Source organism: Diplotaxodon limnothrissa, linkage group LG10, assembly GCF_057381915.1.
Source record: "Diplotaxodon limnothrissa isolate DT_005_m linkage group LG10, D_limnothrissa_male_GT1.1, whole genome shotgun sequence".
NCBI lineage: Eukaryota > Metazoa > Chordata > Actinopteri > Cichliformes > Cichlidae > Diplotaxodon > Diplotaxodon limnothrissa.
The window spans coordinates 1,365,415-1,380,038 of NC_140605.1; the positions used below are offsets into that span (position 1 = coordinate 1,365,415).

Genomic DNA, 14,624 nt, shown 5'->3' on the forward strand with positions numbered 1-14,624 from the left:
CAGACTAAAAATGAAACCGGATGTTGTTTTGAGACGTTTGGCCATTGCCGTGGCTTCTAATGACCACAGCTATATGCCTCAGCTAGTGTCAGTTGCTGTGGGGAAGAACCGGCGTTCTTTGCAGGAGATCAGAGACATCCGCATCCCGAGCAATGTCACGGGCTATGTAGCTCTCTTGGAGAATGCCAACATCACACACCCCTGTGAGTCACCATCTCACTGATGCTTCTAGGTCACACTATCACCTGTCTGAACATAAAGCATGGTGTAAGCTTCATATGAGCTTTGTGGGGTCATACAGTTGTGCCTCCTTATTGGGTCCACATGCAGGCTTCCACAAGCTGAAGATCGAGGGGATCCAGTCCAAGAGAGAGTCTGTTTTTCAGCTTACAGGCCTATGTATGCTCCACATGTGCTCCTTTTTAATAATCACACACACACCTAAAAATCGTAGCTGTGCTTTGCATGTATTGAGGTCCCCATAGTTAAGTCATGTGTTTCACATGTGCCTCCCTAATCAATATTTATTCTACAGCATCTTCAACGGTGCTCTCCTTTCTTTCCTGTGGGATGTATCTGATTTTTCCGTTAACCACATAAACTTGTCACTAAATCCCAGACATCCAAATCAACATTAAGCGGTGCCTGAGTGATGGATGCGACACACGGATTCACGGCTTGAAGACGCTGGGTTATCAGATTACCAAGAATAAAGAGATGTCTGTTTCGGATGCTTCAGCCGTCTGGTACCTGTCTCTCCTCACCTCTTTGGTCACTGCGTCCATGGAGACGAACCCTGCACTTGCCCAGACCGTCCTTCAGAGCACACAGTAAGATGCAGAGCTCACTGCATGTGTTTATTGACATCACATTTGTAAGATTCCTACTGATGCCACTGGTTTCTTTTGTTGATTCACTTTTAGAAAAGCCTTGCGTCACATGCCGCCATTGTCCCTTACACCGTCATCCACAGAGTTCCCCAGGTTCTTTTCTGCGAACATCTTGGAGGAGGTGGATGGATTTCTCCTCAGGATAGCAGAGTAAGGCATTGTGGCACGGACACCACACTGAGCTCACCATGCTGACGTCATCTCAGTAAAAGCGGGTGGAAACAAAAATACTGGTTAACTGAGGCGGCGACACACTTTGTTCCATTTGGTGCTCTGCAAATCTAATTCTGCCGACAGAGGCAGAAAAACATTGTTTTTTCTACTCTTAGATATGTATGATGTCACTAAGTTATCCCTAATCTGGTCATCCATGCACACTGCTCTGTGTGCTTACAAGTCCCACGTGTTCTGTTCTCATAGGCTGAAATGAGGAGGAAGTAAAACAGCTTGTTTAAGGTGGAAACATCTACTTGTGTAGAGTCCCTTTATTAACTCTGTAAAGCCACAACCATTAATTCACCGTCAGGAAATTCACATTTTTTAACCTTCTGACAAATTTAAAACAATTTAATATCAGTTTGCATTTACGATTTCCAATGTGTCGAATTGTTGCTAGAACTACTCGATCCACTTGGGTTATACAGGAAACACTTCCTAAGTTCAGCTGAGGTCAGGTGTGGCCTTTGAGCCCGCGGTGTGTGAATAAAGCTCTGCAGTCAGTTTAAACAACAACACAGCAGGCACATGCTGCTGAGCGTGTGAGCATGGCATTAGAGCTTATATAAAAAAGGAAAGTGTGCGCTGGCACGACAAGTTTGACTCATGGCAAAGTATTTGTTCTCCTGTGTGCAGCTGCTGTGTGAGTCCTGATGTAGAGCTGACCCTCCTGGCCTTCGCCCTCGCCAGAGGGAGTGTGGCAAAAGTCATTCAGGCCCTGTCCTGCATCAGTGATCATTTAGACACCAAGTACAAGGCCTCGCCTCTCATCGTCTCTATGGCTTCGGTCCGGCTACGACTGCTGTATCGCAACGGTAACGTAAACGGCTCTTCTTTTCCTCTTCTTCACACGAGGACGTTGAAATCTGAGAAAGTGCCATTTCTGAGGAGGAGTTGCATTAGTGGAAAATTGCTTCTTCTTTTACAAAGCTGCGCTGCAGTGTGCTGATTACTGCCTTCCCGTCCTCCAGTGTAGTAACAAAGTTGCAACGTAATGGAACGCGATCATATGATTAAGTGTGCTGTGATTGGACGTTCTGGCTTATTACAGGGAAGCCGCTCCAGCTGCACTTACAGGCCTGTGATGTGAAGAGCAAAGATGAGAAATCAGGACCAGAGAACATGCTAACAGAGTACTCCACTGGAGATGGTACAGCTGAGATCAATAACGACTGTTCTTCAGATTGAGTACAAAATCAACATGACGTAAAGTGCTGCTGGATACTTTGCAGGTTTTCTCACAGAAGCCGGCCGTTTGAAAGCCAGCGTAATCCTCTCGACGGAGGACCAGAGCAACTTCCAGGTCACTCAGATAAAGATCAAAGTGAGACAGCCTATAATTTTACCATTACAGTGCAAAATACAATAACCTAGAGAGTGACGGAGGATTACGGTGCTGCAGGTCTTACACTGTGTTTGTGTGACAAGGTGCGGAAAGGAGCCATTGGACCGAAATGTGGTTTAGTGTTTGCGTATAAGGAGGACGACCCTTTCGATGCAGAGAAACACTTCAAAAGGTTTAAAAAGTATCACTCCTGGGACTACAAGGACTTCAAAGAGTTTGTACAAAGCAGGTAAGGATTTGCAGCTATTTTTAACTATTTATTTGTTCCTATATGTTAGTTTGAAATGCTCTTGTGATAAGAACAGACTGACACCGTCTCACTAAAATGAACCATCCAGTCCTAAAAGTGGGACAAACTTTAGACCCCTCAGCAGTCTGTATGTGTGTGGGGCCCTCAGTGGTTGATACTGTGTGTAGCTGACACAAGGCATGTCTGCCTTCTTTGCTTCCCCTCATACCTGCTATCATCTGCTCTTCACTTACCACTGGAACTGTTCCTGCTTCCCTCAAACTTGCCGCCATCACCCCAATATTGAAAAAAACTGGTCTAGATCCCAGTCATTTTGAGAATTTTCAGCCTATTTCCAATCGACCAGTCCTTTCAAAACTTCTTGAGAAAATAGTTGCACACAACTCCACTCACATTTAACTAATAATAATCTGTATGAACAGTTCCAGTCCCACAGCACAGGAACAGCACTTATAAAAGTAACCAAAGATCTTCTTATGGCAGCTGACTCCGGTTTACTTTCTTATTCTCCTCGATCTGAGCGCTGCTGTCGACACTATTTCTCACTCTGTTCTCCTCAGTAGGCTAGCCTCCATCGGTCTCTCCCATACTCCACTAGCCTGGTTTAAATCATACCTGTCTGACCGCTCTCAGTTTATTCAACTCAAATCCTTCTCTTCTCAGTCCTTCCCTCTGAGCACTGGCGTGCCGCAGGGATCTGTCCTGGGCCCCTTCTTTTCATTATCTACCTTCTTCCGCTTGGACACATTTTCCATAAACACAATATCCAGTTTCACTGTTATGCTGATGACACCCAGCTGTATCTGTCCACTAAACCTGATTCTGCTCTCCCCCCTCCTCCCTCACCCTCTGCTTAGCTGAACTAAATTCATGGTTCTCTTCTAATTTTCTCAAACTCAACAGTAACAAATCCGAGCTCCTCTTGGTCGGCACTAAGTCAACATTATCCAGAACCAACAGTTTCTCTGTTACTATCAATAACTCGCCGGTCTTCTTGTCTTCCTCTGTGAAAAGTCTGGGTCTCATCCTCCACAGTACTCTGTCTTTAAATTCACACATTAATAACGTCACTCGGTCTGCATATTTTCAGTTGCGCAACATTAATCGTCTCCGTCCTTCTCTCTCCCCACATGCCGCTGCCATTCTTGTCCACAGCCTTGTTACTTCCCGGATCGATTACTGTAATTCACTTCTTTCTGGTCTTACTCAAAAATCCACCATCAAGCTCCAACACAGGACTCTGCTGCTCGTATCATCACCTGGACCCCTTCTGTCCACCACATCACTCCTGTCTGGCAGCAGCTTCATTGGTCAAATATCGCATCAATTTCAAAATACTCTTGTACACATTGAAGGCTATTCATCATCTCTCTCTCCTCCATATCTCTCTGACCTGGTTCACATCACCGCCCCATCTCGGTGTCTCAGATCTTCTTCTTCTCTTTCACTCTCCGTCCCCTCTCCTCGTCTTGCCACCATGGGGAGCTTTCAGCTGCTCGACTCTGGAATTCCCGACCTCCTGATTTAAGAAATCTCACTTCCTTCTCTCTCTTTAAGTCCCAACTCAAAACTCACTTGTTCAAAACAGCTTATCCCACATAACCTCTCCACTCTGCTATTTTAAATTTGTATCATTATTATTATTACACCATGCTGTCACCTGACCTGCAGCGCCAGGACTCCAGCGCAGAGTGAAGACGAGCCGATTGGCTGGTTTGAGCTGGAGGACGACTGGAATGATGTGGAGATCAAGCTGCAGCAGTGTCGTGTTGCCAAGGTACACACTACATCCAGTTAGTCAGCTCCCTTCATTATTGGTGAACGTTTAGTTAGTCTTTAATATTGTGCTGTCATTGTCACACCACCTGTAATTCTTCCGTCTTCACAGTTCCTGATGGTGAAATTCCTGTGCACCAGGCAGGACAACGCCGAGCGCCTTGGTGTGCAGTCCCTCAGCTTCAGTGGCTACTTGTGCCCTGGGACAGAGAGGCTCGCAGACCTGGATGACCTCAGTCCGAAAGGAGAGAGCTTTGACGGTGATGCTGTTACCGGCCTTTGTCTGCTAAACAAGACGCTCTTCTTCATACAGCAGCTCACACGAGACATGGTACCTACTTGTTAGATAAAAATACCCCATTTTATCCCCAAAATTGGGAAATTACTGTGTGACAGCAGCCAAAACATGAAAAATGACTTTCACTATATTAAAATGTAAGAGGAAAAAAGCATCACAAGACGAAATGGCTCCGAAGAGTTTAAAAAAAGTTTTCTTTCTTTGTATTAAACTATTAAACTAAGACTCGAGCTTAAATCTGAAATGAATGCAGGTATGAGGTGGTAAAGATTTCCTGCATCTGAAACAGATTTTAAAGAGAGCGTCCTTCTGTGTGTCCTGTAAGCGGTACAGAGGGTGATCAGGATTATCAGCATCCAGTCAGCGCAGCCACAGACGTGTTGGCTGATGGAGCAAAAGGCGTGCTGATTCAGCAGCACTGATGAGTTACTGTGGCGAGTTAGACAGCTAGCAGCTCAATGTTGAGGCCGCGTTCCCTCGGTGACGTTTCAGTCATAGCTAGTGCACGCCGCCATGCACCTTAAGTGTCCTGAAACCAGACACGGTCACACTGGTTTGGAAACGTGTGAGCGTGGCAATAACTCCACTCACGATGCTCCCACTGGGCTCAATAACCTCAGTAAACTCCACTGCTGTGTTTTGCAAACACCTACATTTCCCACGAGGATCTGCTCCATCACTAAACCCTGTCATTTCCTGCTGGCTCCTCTGAGATCAGAGGTTCTGGGCAGTAGACCTGTGAGCACAATCAGCTGGTGACGAGTCTCCATTAGCAGGAGTTAGTAGAGCTGTAAAGACTGACTTGCATAACAAAGGCAGCTGCATTTGGTTGAATCATAACAGGCAAGAAAAACCAACTTTATCGGTGATAAAATCATTCAGATAAAAAAAGAAAACTGCCACTCAGCACGGTGCAGGGACCGTAGGATGAACGCAGTAGTCACTGGGCCACATTCAGATATAGTTTGAATACTATTAAGACCGTTATTAATCTGGAAAGTGCTGAAGAGGAAACTCCTGCATTTAAGATGAAGAAACCTACAAGAAAGCAAGAGAAACATGTAACCTGTACGAAATCAGTAAACTAACCTGAGACATGAGACAGTGCGCCCCCTGATGGCCATTCAGAGTCATTGCAACATGTTTCCCATCTCTTTATGACTGATAGAGCTGCGTGTTGTGTCTACAGGATGCCTCTCACTGCAAGCAGAAGTATCTGTTGGAGTTCAGTGGCCTCAGCCTGAGCCTCTTCTGGAGCTTCTACAGCAAACTCAGGGAGATGTGAGTGAAGCTCTTCTCTCTGCCAAGGCTGGCACTTGTTGTTAGAATTACTGGAATGATAATTACCACTGAGTCAGTCAGTGGGAGTCCATGGCTGCTGCAAGTTAGCATGTTTCTTTCTTCCAGTGAGGGCGAGGAGGTGACGAAGAGCAGAGTTCTCCTCCTCCAGCTGATGCAGAACTGTTTCCCCATGCTGCCCACCCCCCGGGAGTCCCGGGGCAAAGAGGAGAGCAAAGTACCAGATGAAGCTGGCGCAGCAGCTCGTCCATCCATGTCCAGCAGCAGAGATGATCTCAGTGACTCTATGAGGGCTGTGTGGGAGCTCTACACTCACCTCTGTCACAGTAAGGAGCCGTCACAGAGCGAGGGAGCAGCTTTGTAAGCATCAGAGAAATCCGGCGTAGCAACCCTGTTTGTGGTTTTTGTTGTAGTTGTGGACAGTCCGGAAGGTGAGACATCCGTGGAAAAGGCTTTGCACACAGAAGCGGTGAAGGCCGTTCTTCATGGAGCGGCTGTTTTCTTCCCTGATAAACGTGTCAGGCGAGACAAACTCTTTCACATGATGGTGAGTTTGTAAGTGTTATTAAGCAGCAGCAGCGTAACGATTCTCCTAATGTGTATTTTTGTGTTTTTCCAGAAGAACATTACAGAGGAGGATCAGCCAGAGTCGGTGAAGGTTACCTTTGAATCCCTTTGTAATTACTTCAGGTAAGCGCTGTACAAACACGTCATCATATGGTCCTGTCAACATGAGACATCCCGAGGAGTCGGTGACGTCTGTGCTTCCTCTGCAGCGATCAGGATCCAAGTGGCCTTCTGCTGCTCCCTCCTAAAGGAGCTCCCTCAGACTTTGACATCAGCCCAATACTCTCAGTCATGGAGACGCTGCTCCTGGTTGCCACCAGAGAGGTAAGCCCGCTTCTCACGGGTGGACATTGAACGTTTCTTTTGTCTTTCTAAAGTTCGCTTCTCCTCGTGTCTTCTGTCCTTCAGTGTGAGGTCATGATGGTGGATGAGAATAGCGGCGCCAGCAGATCGGTCCTGCTGTCGTTGTTCTGGGCTCTGCAGGGCAGTCTGCTCTCCTGGTGCTACCTGCAGCTCAAAGGAGGAGCGTCCACGGCCATTGCAATGGAGCTGGCCAGAGACATCCTGCTGAAATGTGAGACGCGTCATTCCTGACGACATACGTGATTGTCAGGGGTTGTGTGTTTATCAGAGCATGCACAACAATGTGTGACTAAGCTGTATGATGATTTGTTTTCAATAGATGTGGATCAGTTCTTGGAAAGTGTCAAGTCGATCCTTGGCTCGCTCTTGGAGAGGTACACTGGAGCTCAGATTACTGCAAAATTAGGCAGCTCTATCATAGCCACAGTCTTCAGACAACTGGTAATGCTCTCTTGTGTTATGCACTTTAATTGGCTTCATAGACACATCTAGAATAGTGCGTTGTGAATAATTGGTTTGGGTCCTGGCAGATGATCTTCCTCTTGGAGCTGTGCCCTTTGGACATCCCCCACAGCCTGCTGCTGCAAAGCTTCTCCTCGCTCGTTGAGCTGCTCAGAAGCCTGTCAAGCGACACCGGAGACATCTTTTCTAAGGTCAGTCCACTTTGACCGCTAGCATTTCTGTTGCCTCCACCCATCGTAGGGGTGCGAATGAAGCCGATATCATGTATTTGGGGAATGGAGGGTCCAGAAGGACCAGTCTAATTAGTGGTGAAAAGTATTTAAAACCATAAGAAAGGCAAATCACGTGTTTTTGTGGGAAGAAAGCCAGTGTTTCTTTCTGAAATGCACAACAGAGGTACTTGTATTATCAGTCCAGTTACTTTTGACCTTCAGATAACGGAGGCTATATAAACGTACTATGTCTAAAAATGTCTGTATTTCCTGTGACATAATACTTCTACAAGTGATGCTGAAAGTCTGCGTTCAGCCTCGTTTTGATGTGTTTGAGTTGATCCACTGTGTGGTGTTCAGAGCTACACAAACAGTGCAGCAGTCCACAAACTTGTTGTAACCTGTCACTATAAGGTGGATCAAGAGAACTGGCACCAACCCCAGCAGCCGGTGGTGCTAAGGACCTGGAACATGGAGTCCCCGCACAACTACGAGAACAGCCGCCACGAGACGAGCATCTTCGCCTGCCCCGGTGCGACGTCGTTCGAGGTGGAGTTTGATGAACGCTGTGAAACAGAGAAGAGGTGACGTGTTTGTAAATGTTTATTTGTTTGTCTTTGAAATCCTTTGTGGGGATTTTATCCTGTTAACTGTGCTCACAATATTCGCAGATACGACTACTTAGAATTCACAGATTCCAGAGGGGGAAAGGTCCGCTACGACATGAAGGTCGGAACTGAGAAGTGGCCAAAGGTAGGCGAAGGAAAATCACAGGCCGGTCTTCAGATGCGTCACTGATGTTTACGAATGTGTCCTTGTGTGTTTGCTCCTTTAGAAAGTGACCTTTGACACCGGTCCCCAGCTGCAGTTCCTCTTCCACTCTGACAGCAGCAACAACGAGTGGGGCTATAAGTTCACTGTAACAGCGCTGGGTTTACCAGACATCACCATTTCTTGGATGTCAGATCTGCAGCTGCTGGTGGCTCGTCTGATGGGTCGCCTTGCATCCAGAACGCTGGCGTTGAAATCTCCGCACGGTGAGACGGTTTTCATGAGGCTGGCCTGAGTCGCAGTTTATCAGAGCAGAAAAGAAACCAGTTTGAGGCACTAGCGTGTATTATTGTGGGTTTCTGTCTCCAGAGGTTCGCAGTGTAAAGGAACTTCCATCAGGGAAAATGTCCCATGTTCAGTCTTCACCTTTATGGAAACCCATCCTGAGACATGGGCTGTGTGACAAAAGGGAGGCGACCCGAACAAAAACAATCACAGAGCAGGTAAAAAACGCTCTGCTGCCTCAGTTACGTACAAGCACCGGATGCTGCTGTTGCATTAGTCGGTGACCTCGACTGGAAGATGCTCTGATGGTGTTTTTCTTTTTCTGTGTGGTAGGCGAGCACGTGGACTCTGGATGAGCCGACGGGCTTCCTGGAGGACTTTGCTCGCTGGAACCCTTCACAGGAGCTAACAGACGCTAGAACAGAGCTGATGAGGACCCTCATGCAGTCTTGCAGGAAACAGGCGATGAGGAACGAGATCACCGCTGGGTCAAAGATAGACCAAGCTGTGAATGCCATTTGGGCAGCCATGGTGTACCACACACCGGCCCTCAACCTCGCACTTCTTAGCTATGGTAATCAGCGCTCATACAGCTGTGTTTTTGTGAGTTTGTTCCTTAATTAATCTTCTGAATGATTTTCTCCCATCTGTGTTTTTGTGCTAGTAGTTAATCCGGACTGTAAATCCAGTCTGAGTGAAGAGTTCGTGCAGGTGTATTCACTAGCAGACAGCATCAGAACGTGGATGGTGAGTGTAACACGGGACATCTCCGCTGGCTCGTGCTTTTCATGTTTCTGACCTGTGACTCTGCTGGGATCTATTTCCTGTTAGCTGGAGATGAAGCAGAGATATCTGGTTGGCAAGATGAACAATCATGACGAGCGGGAAGGTGGTCCTGATGAGGTTACCATGGAGACACTGGGTGAGTGCTTCTTCCTTTTTAATGTCATGTCTTGGTTTTACTTTGCTTTTTCCTGACATTTTAACTCTTTCTTCTTGTTCTCAGCTGAGATGTGCATCGAGAAGAGCCTCTTGTTGTTCCGATTTGCTCCTTGCGGCGTTCCATGCCAAGGCAGCGACGCTCCCAGAGCCACAGAGAGCAGCAGTGCTCTGCTGTTCCAATCAAGTTCTATTTCAGAAGGAGACTTCCAAGCCAGCTCATCTGTGGGACCTCAGGCTGCAGGGTCTGAGGAAAGCTACGAGTCCAGGTCTGGACAGAGTCAGTCGTCCGGTACTCACATTCCCAACTCATCCTCATGTGGCCACAGCAGGCGAACCCATCGAGACTCGACAGAGAGTCTCTCCCCCCAGCCTGGGGAGCCAGCCTCCCCCTCTGCTTACAACCGCAAAGCTCCGTTCAGTCGGGCACGCCTTCGTCTCCTGTCCTGCCGCTCTATAGAAGAGCCTCGCATGACTCCCTCAGTCAAAGATCGCTACCCGATACTCAAACACATCCTAAACTTCATAAAGGAACAGGCTCTCACAACAGCGAGGTGAGAAACTGCTACTCTCCTGTTTGGTAACGCATAATGAGACTTGCATCCAGGGTTAAGTCCTCGTTCTTCTTCCTGCAGCATTCTGCAGACGCTGTCTCTGAACAAAGCGCAGGCCCTGAGTGTGTGCAAGGTGCTGGAGATGGTTCAGCAGTGCTTCCACTCCATGGGACAGCCGCACCTCTTCCAAGCCCCCTGCATCCTGTTCCTACAGGAGCTGCTGGCATGCCAAAAAGACTTTACCTGGTAAATCTCAGTTTTTCCGTTTTAATTCATTTACGCATGAACCTCCATGACACAGGAGCAATCAGAATAAGGTCACAGAATATGATGCTGCACGCATACTGGTCCTAGTGGGATAGTAGGTCTTAGATTTCCATAATGAAAATAAATGAATGGATTCATTTAACCCTTTAAACCCTGACCTAATTTACCTTTTAAAGAATCAGAATCAGAATGGGTTTATTGCCAGATGTTGAGGTTTACAACATTAGGAAATTGCTGCGGTGCTTCAGTGCAGACAATAAGAATTAAAGTGCTATGTAGAAAGAAAGATATGTGCATGAGATATACATGAGATATATACATGAGAATAAGAATTATGAGTGCTACGTAGAAAGATATATACATGAGTGCAGGTGGTGATCAGTGCCAGACATGAAATGATGCAGTGACACAGCGTAGGGTCATGTGTTAGTGGCGGGGACAGTCATGTGGTTATTGTTCATGTGTCCAACAGCAGAGGGGAAGAAACTGTTCTTGTGGCGAGAGGTTCTGGTGCGAATGGACCGGAGCCTCCTGCCTGAGGGGAGCAGGTCAAACAGACTGTGTCCAGGGTGAGAAGGGTCAGCTGAGATCCGAGCTGCACGCCGCAGTGTCCTGGAGGTGTACAGGTCCTGCAGAGATGGGAGTCTGCAGCCAATCACCTTCTCAGCAGAGCGCACAACACGCTGCAGTCTCTGTTTGTCCCTGATAGTGGCTCCAGCGTACCACACGGTGATGGAGGAGGTGAGGATGGACTCGATGATTGCGGTGTAGAATTGCATCATCGTCCGTGTTGGCAGGTTGAATTTCTTCAGCTGCCTCAGGAAGTACATCCTCTGCTGGGCTTTCTTGATGACGGAGGTGATGGTGGGCTCCCACTTCAGGTCCTGGGTGATGGTGGTACCCAGGAAGCGGAATGAGTCCACAGAGGTGATGGGGGTGTCAGTCAGGATGATGGGGGGAGTGGGGCTGTGTGCTTCCTGAAGTCCACAATAATCTCCACTGTCTTCTGGGCATTCAGCACCAGGTTGTTGTGGCTGCACCAAGACACCAGACGTTCAACCTCCCTCCTGTAGGCAGACTCATCCCCGTCAGAGATGAGCCCAATGACGGTGGTGTCATCTGCGAACTTGATTAGCTTGACAGACTGGTGGGTGGAGGTGCAGCAGTTGGTGTACAGGGAGAAGAGCAGAGGAGAAAGAACACAGCCCTGAGGGGAGCCGGTGCTGATGGTCCGGGAGTCCGAGACATTCTTTCCCAGCCTCACATGCTGTTTCCTGTCCGTCAGGAAGTCAGTGATCCACCGGCAGATGGGATCAGGCACATTCATCTGGGAAAGCTTGTCTCGGAGATGGTCTGGAAGGATGGTGTTGAAGGCAGAGCTGAAGTCCACAAACAGGATCCTGGCATAGGTTCCTGGGGAGTCCAGATGCTGCAGGATGAAGTGTAGGGCCATGTTGATGGCGTCGTCTACAGACCTGTTGGCTCTGTATGCAAACTGCAGGGGGTCCAGGAGGGGGGCCGTGAGGGTCTTGAGATGGGAGAGAACCAGGCGCTCAAAAGACTTCATGACCACAGATGTCAGAGCCACGGGTCTGTAGTCATTTAGTCCAGTGATCCTAGGTTTCTTGGGGACAGGGATTATGGTAGAGGACTTGAAGCAGGCAGGCACATGACATGCCTGCAGTGAGGAGTTGAAAATGCCAGAAAACACTGGGGCCAGCTCGTTTGCACAGTGTCTGAGGGTGGCAGGAGACACACCGTCTGGGCCGGGAGCTTTCCGAGCATTCAGATTCTTAAACTGCTTCCTCACATCTGCTTCATGAATATGAAGAGTTGTGGTGGGAGGAGGTGGTGTGAAATCCTCTTTTGTGTGGGGTGAGGAGGGGGGTGTTGCAGGTGAACAGTTTGAAGGTGGTGATGGCTCTATGGAGGGGGGAGAGGTGGGGGAATGGGTGTCCAAAGTGTCTCTATTGTTGGGGCCGTTGGAGGTGTGAAGGCTGCCTGATGGCTCGTCAAAACGGCAGTAGAAATCGTTGAGGGTGTTGGCCAAGAGCAAGTCATCAGTGGAGTGGGGGGTTTTAGGCTTGTAGTTTGTGATATTCCTAAAACCTTTCCACACAGAGGCCGAGTCATTCTCTGAGATCTGCTGCTGCATCTTCTCAGAGTGCTGATGTTTAGCAATGTCCACTTCCTTAGTGAACTTGTACTTGGCCTCTCTGTAGCAGTCCCTGTCTCCGCTTCTGAACGCCTTTCTCTTTTCCAGCCACAGCTTTTTGAGTTTAGGAGTAAACCAGGGTTTGTCATTGTTATAACTCACCCTGGTGCGTGATGGCACGATGCTGTCCTCACAGAAGTGGATATAGGAGGTGACAGTGTCCGTAAACTCGTCCAAGCTGTTAGAAGCAGCCTTCAATGTGTCCCAGTCTGTGGTCTCCAAACACGTGCGAAGCTCCTCCACAGCCTCGTTGCTCCACAGTTTTTTGGTCCTCACGACAGGTTTGGAGAGCTTCAGCCTCTGTCTGTACGCGGGGATTAGGTGGATCATGACGTGGTCAGAAAGTCCGAGTGAAGCGCGGGGCACCGCGCGATAGGCCCCGCTGATCGTGCTGTAGCAGTGGTCCAATGTCCTCTCCTCTCTGGTCGGGCATTTAATATACTGCTTGTATTTCGGAAGCTCATGGCTCAGATTGGCTTTGTTAAAGTCCCCAAGAGCAATGATGAGAGAGTCCGGGTATGTCCGCTCCGTGTGGAGAATCTGCTCTGCGAGTGCGCACTGAGCTGCTCGCGCATCCGCGTCTGGCGGGATGTAAACAGCGGCCAGGATGAATGAAGCAAACTCCCGCGGAGAATAAAACGGTTTGCAGTGAATAAAAAGATATTCCAGAGAGGAAGAGCAGTGCTGAGCAATCACTGTTACATCTGTGCACCAGCCACTATTGATGTAGAAGCAGACACCTCCACCTTTGGTTTTACCGGAGAGAGCGGCCTGCCGGTCCGCGCGCAGCAGATGAAAGCCCTCCAGCTTGAGCGCGCAGTCCGGGATGTTCTCACAGAGCCACGACTCCGTAAAACATAAGACACAGGAGGAGGCAAAGTCTCTGTTCATGCTTCTCATCAGGGCCAGTTCGTCTATCTTATTCCAGAGTGAGCGTACATTAGAAAGGAAGATCCCAGGAAGGGCCGTTCTCAGTCCGCGTTTCCTCAAACGCACGAGTACGCCGGCTCGCTTACCTCTCTTTCGACGTCTCACTTTCCTGATCAGAGTCAGCAGTAAATCTGCCGCAGATGCGACAAATATTGGAAATAAATCCACAGGCGTTGTAGTCCTGCAGTTAAGGAGCTCTTCTCTGGTGTAAGAATATCCAGAGGAGTGCCCAGACACAGAAGAAATGCACAAAAACAAGACAAAAGTAACGCACTGAAGCACCAGGGCATCCATATGCGGCGCCATCTTGGACATCTTGGACAAAAGCAGGGGTGTCCGACTCCAGGCCCCGAGTGCCGGTGTCCTGCAGGTTTTAGACGTGTCCTTGATCCAACACAGCTGATTTAAACGGCTAAATGACCTCCTCAAGTTCTCCAGAGGCCTAAATGAACTAATTATGTGATTCAAGTGTGTTGACCCAGGATGAGTTCTGAAACCTGCAGGACTCCGGCCCTCGAGGCCTGGAGTTGGACACCCCCGCTTTAAACACTCACCCAGTTAAAGGGTTAAACTCTGCAGATTGCAGCAAAGCACGCAGAGTCTCTCCAGGCCCCAGAAGACTTTTTACAGCAAGAGGTTTTTAACAGTTGTGTCCCAAAATGTGATGGCAGCAGTTTAGTTTGGTTCTCAAGTCTTTTTGGAGATTAGTCACCGATGTCAGTTTGGTGTTTTGCTGACTGGCTGCACAGAAACAACATTTTCTTTGTGTTTTCCAGTTATTTCTCTCAGCTGTCAGACAGCGGGCAAAAGCTGGGAGAGGAAGTGAGGCGCTCCTACCATCAGCTGGTGCTCATGCTTGTGGAGGCGGTACAGGGCTTCAGCAGCCTCAATGAGAAGTGAGCGCTTTCCTCTAACCCGTCGTGATTTTGTGAATTTAGATTTGTTGCAAGTGCAGGAAGTGTTGTTGTGAAAGTGCGTGCACGGT

General features: G+C 48.4%; 1 protein-coding gene across 1 annotated transcript in view; it reads left to right on the forward strand.

Moving 5' to 3' along the window:
• zzef1 (zinc finger, ZZ-type with EF hand domain 1) overlaps positions 1 to 14,624 on the forward strand; it is a 32,520-nt gene that overhangs the window by 2,326 nt on the left and 15,570 nt on the right. The window contains exons 5-31 of the mRNA XM_085364238.1: positions 4 to 203; positions 620 to 830; positions 924 to 1,040; positions 1,743 to 1,921; positions 2,158 to 2,256; positions 2,339 to 2,430; positions 2,535 to 2,680; positions 4,373 to 4,478; positions 4,590 to 4,808; positions 5,965 to 6,056; positions 6,183 to 6,400; positions 6,488 to 6,621; positions 6,694 to 6,764; positions 6,851 to 6,965; positions 7,050 to 7,215; positions 7,324 to 7,445; positions 7,535 to 7,657; positions 8,093 to 8,262; positions 8,350 to 8,431; positions 8,514 to 8,715; positions 8,819 to 8,952; positions 9,068 to 9,308; positions 9,399 to 9,481; positions 9,566 to 9,656; positions 9,741 to 10,227; positions 10,309 to 10,473; positions 14,416 to 14,535. Of these exons, the coding sequence (XP_085220364.1) occupies positions 4 to 203; positions 620 to 830; positions 924 to 1,040; positions 1,743 to 1,921; positions 2,158 to 2,256; positions 2,339 to 2,430; positions 2,535 to 2,680; positions 4,373 to 4,478; positions 4,590 to 4,808; positions 5,965 to 6,056; positions 6,183 to 6,400; positions 6,488 to 6,621; positions 6,694 to 6,764; positions 6,851 to 6,965; positions 7,050 to 7,215; positions 7,324 to 7,445; positions 7,535 to 7,657; positions 8,093 to 8,262; positions 8,350 to 8,431; positions 8,514 to 8,715; positions 8,819 to 8,952; positions 9,068 to 9,308; positions 9,399 to 9,481; positions 9,566 to 9,656; positions 9,741 to 10,227; positions 10,309 to 10,473; positions 14,416 to 14,535 (4,185 nt within the window). The remainder of the gene's footprint in view (positions 1 to 3; positions 204 to 619; positions 831 to 923; positions 1,041 to 1,742; positions 1,922 to 2,157; positions 2,257 to 2,338; positions 2,431 to 2,534; positions 2,681 to 4,372; positions 4,479 to 4,589; positions 4,809 to 5,964; positions 6,057 to 6,182; positions 6,401 to 6,487; positions 6,622 to 6,693; positions 6,765 to 6,850; positions 6,966 to 7,049; positions 7,216 to 7,323; positions 7,446 to 7,534; positions 7,658 to 8,092; positions 8,263 to 8,349; positions 8,432 to 8,513; positions 8,716 to 8,818; positions 8,953 to 9,067; positions 9,309 to 9,398; positions 9,482 to 9,565; positions 9,657 to 9,740; positions 10,228 to 10,308; positions 10,474 to 14,415; positions 14,536 to 14,624) is intronic.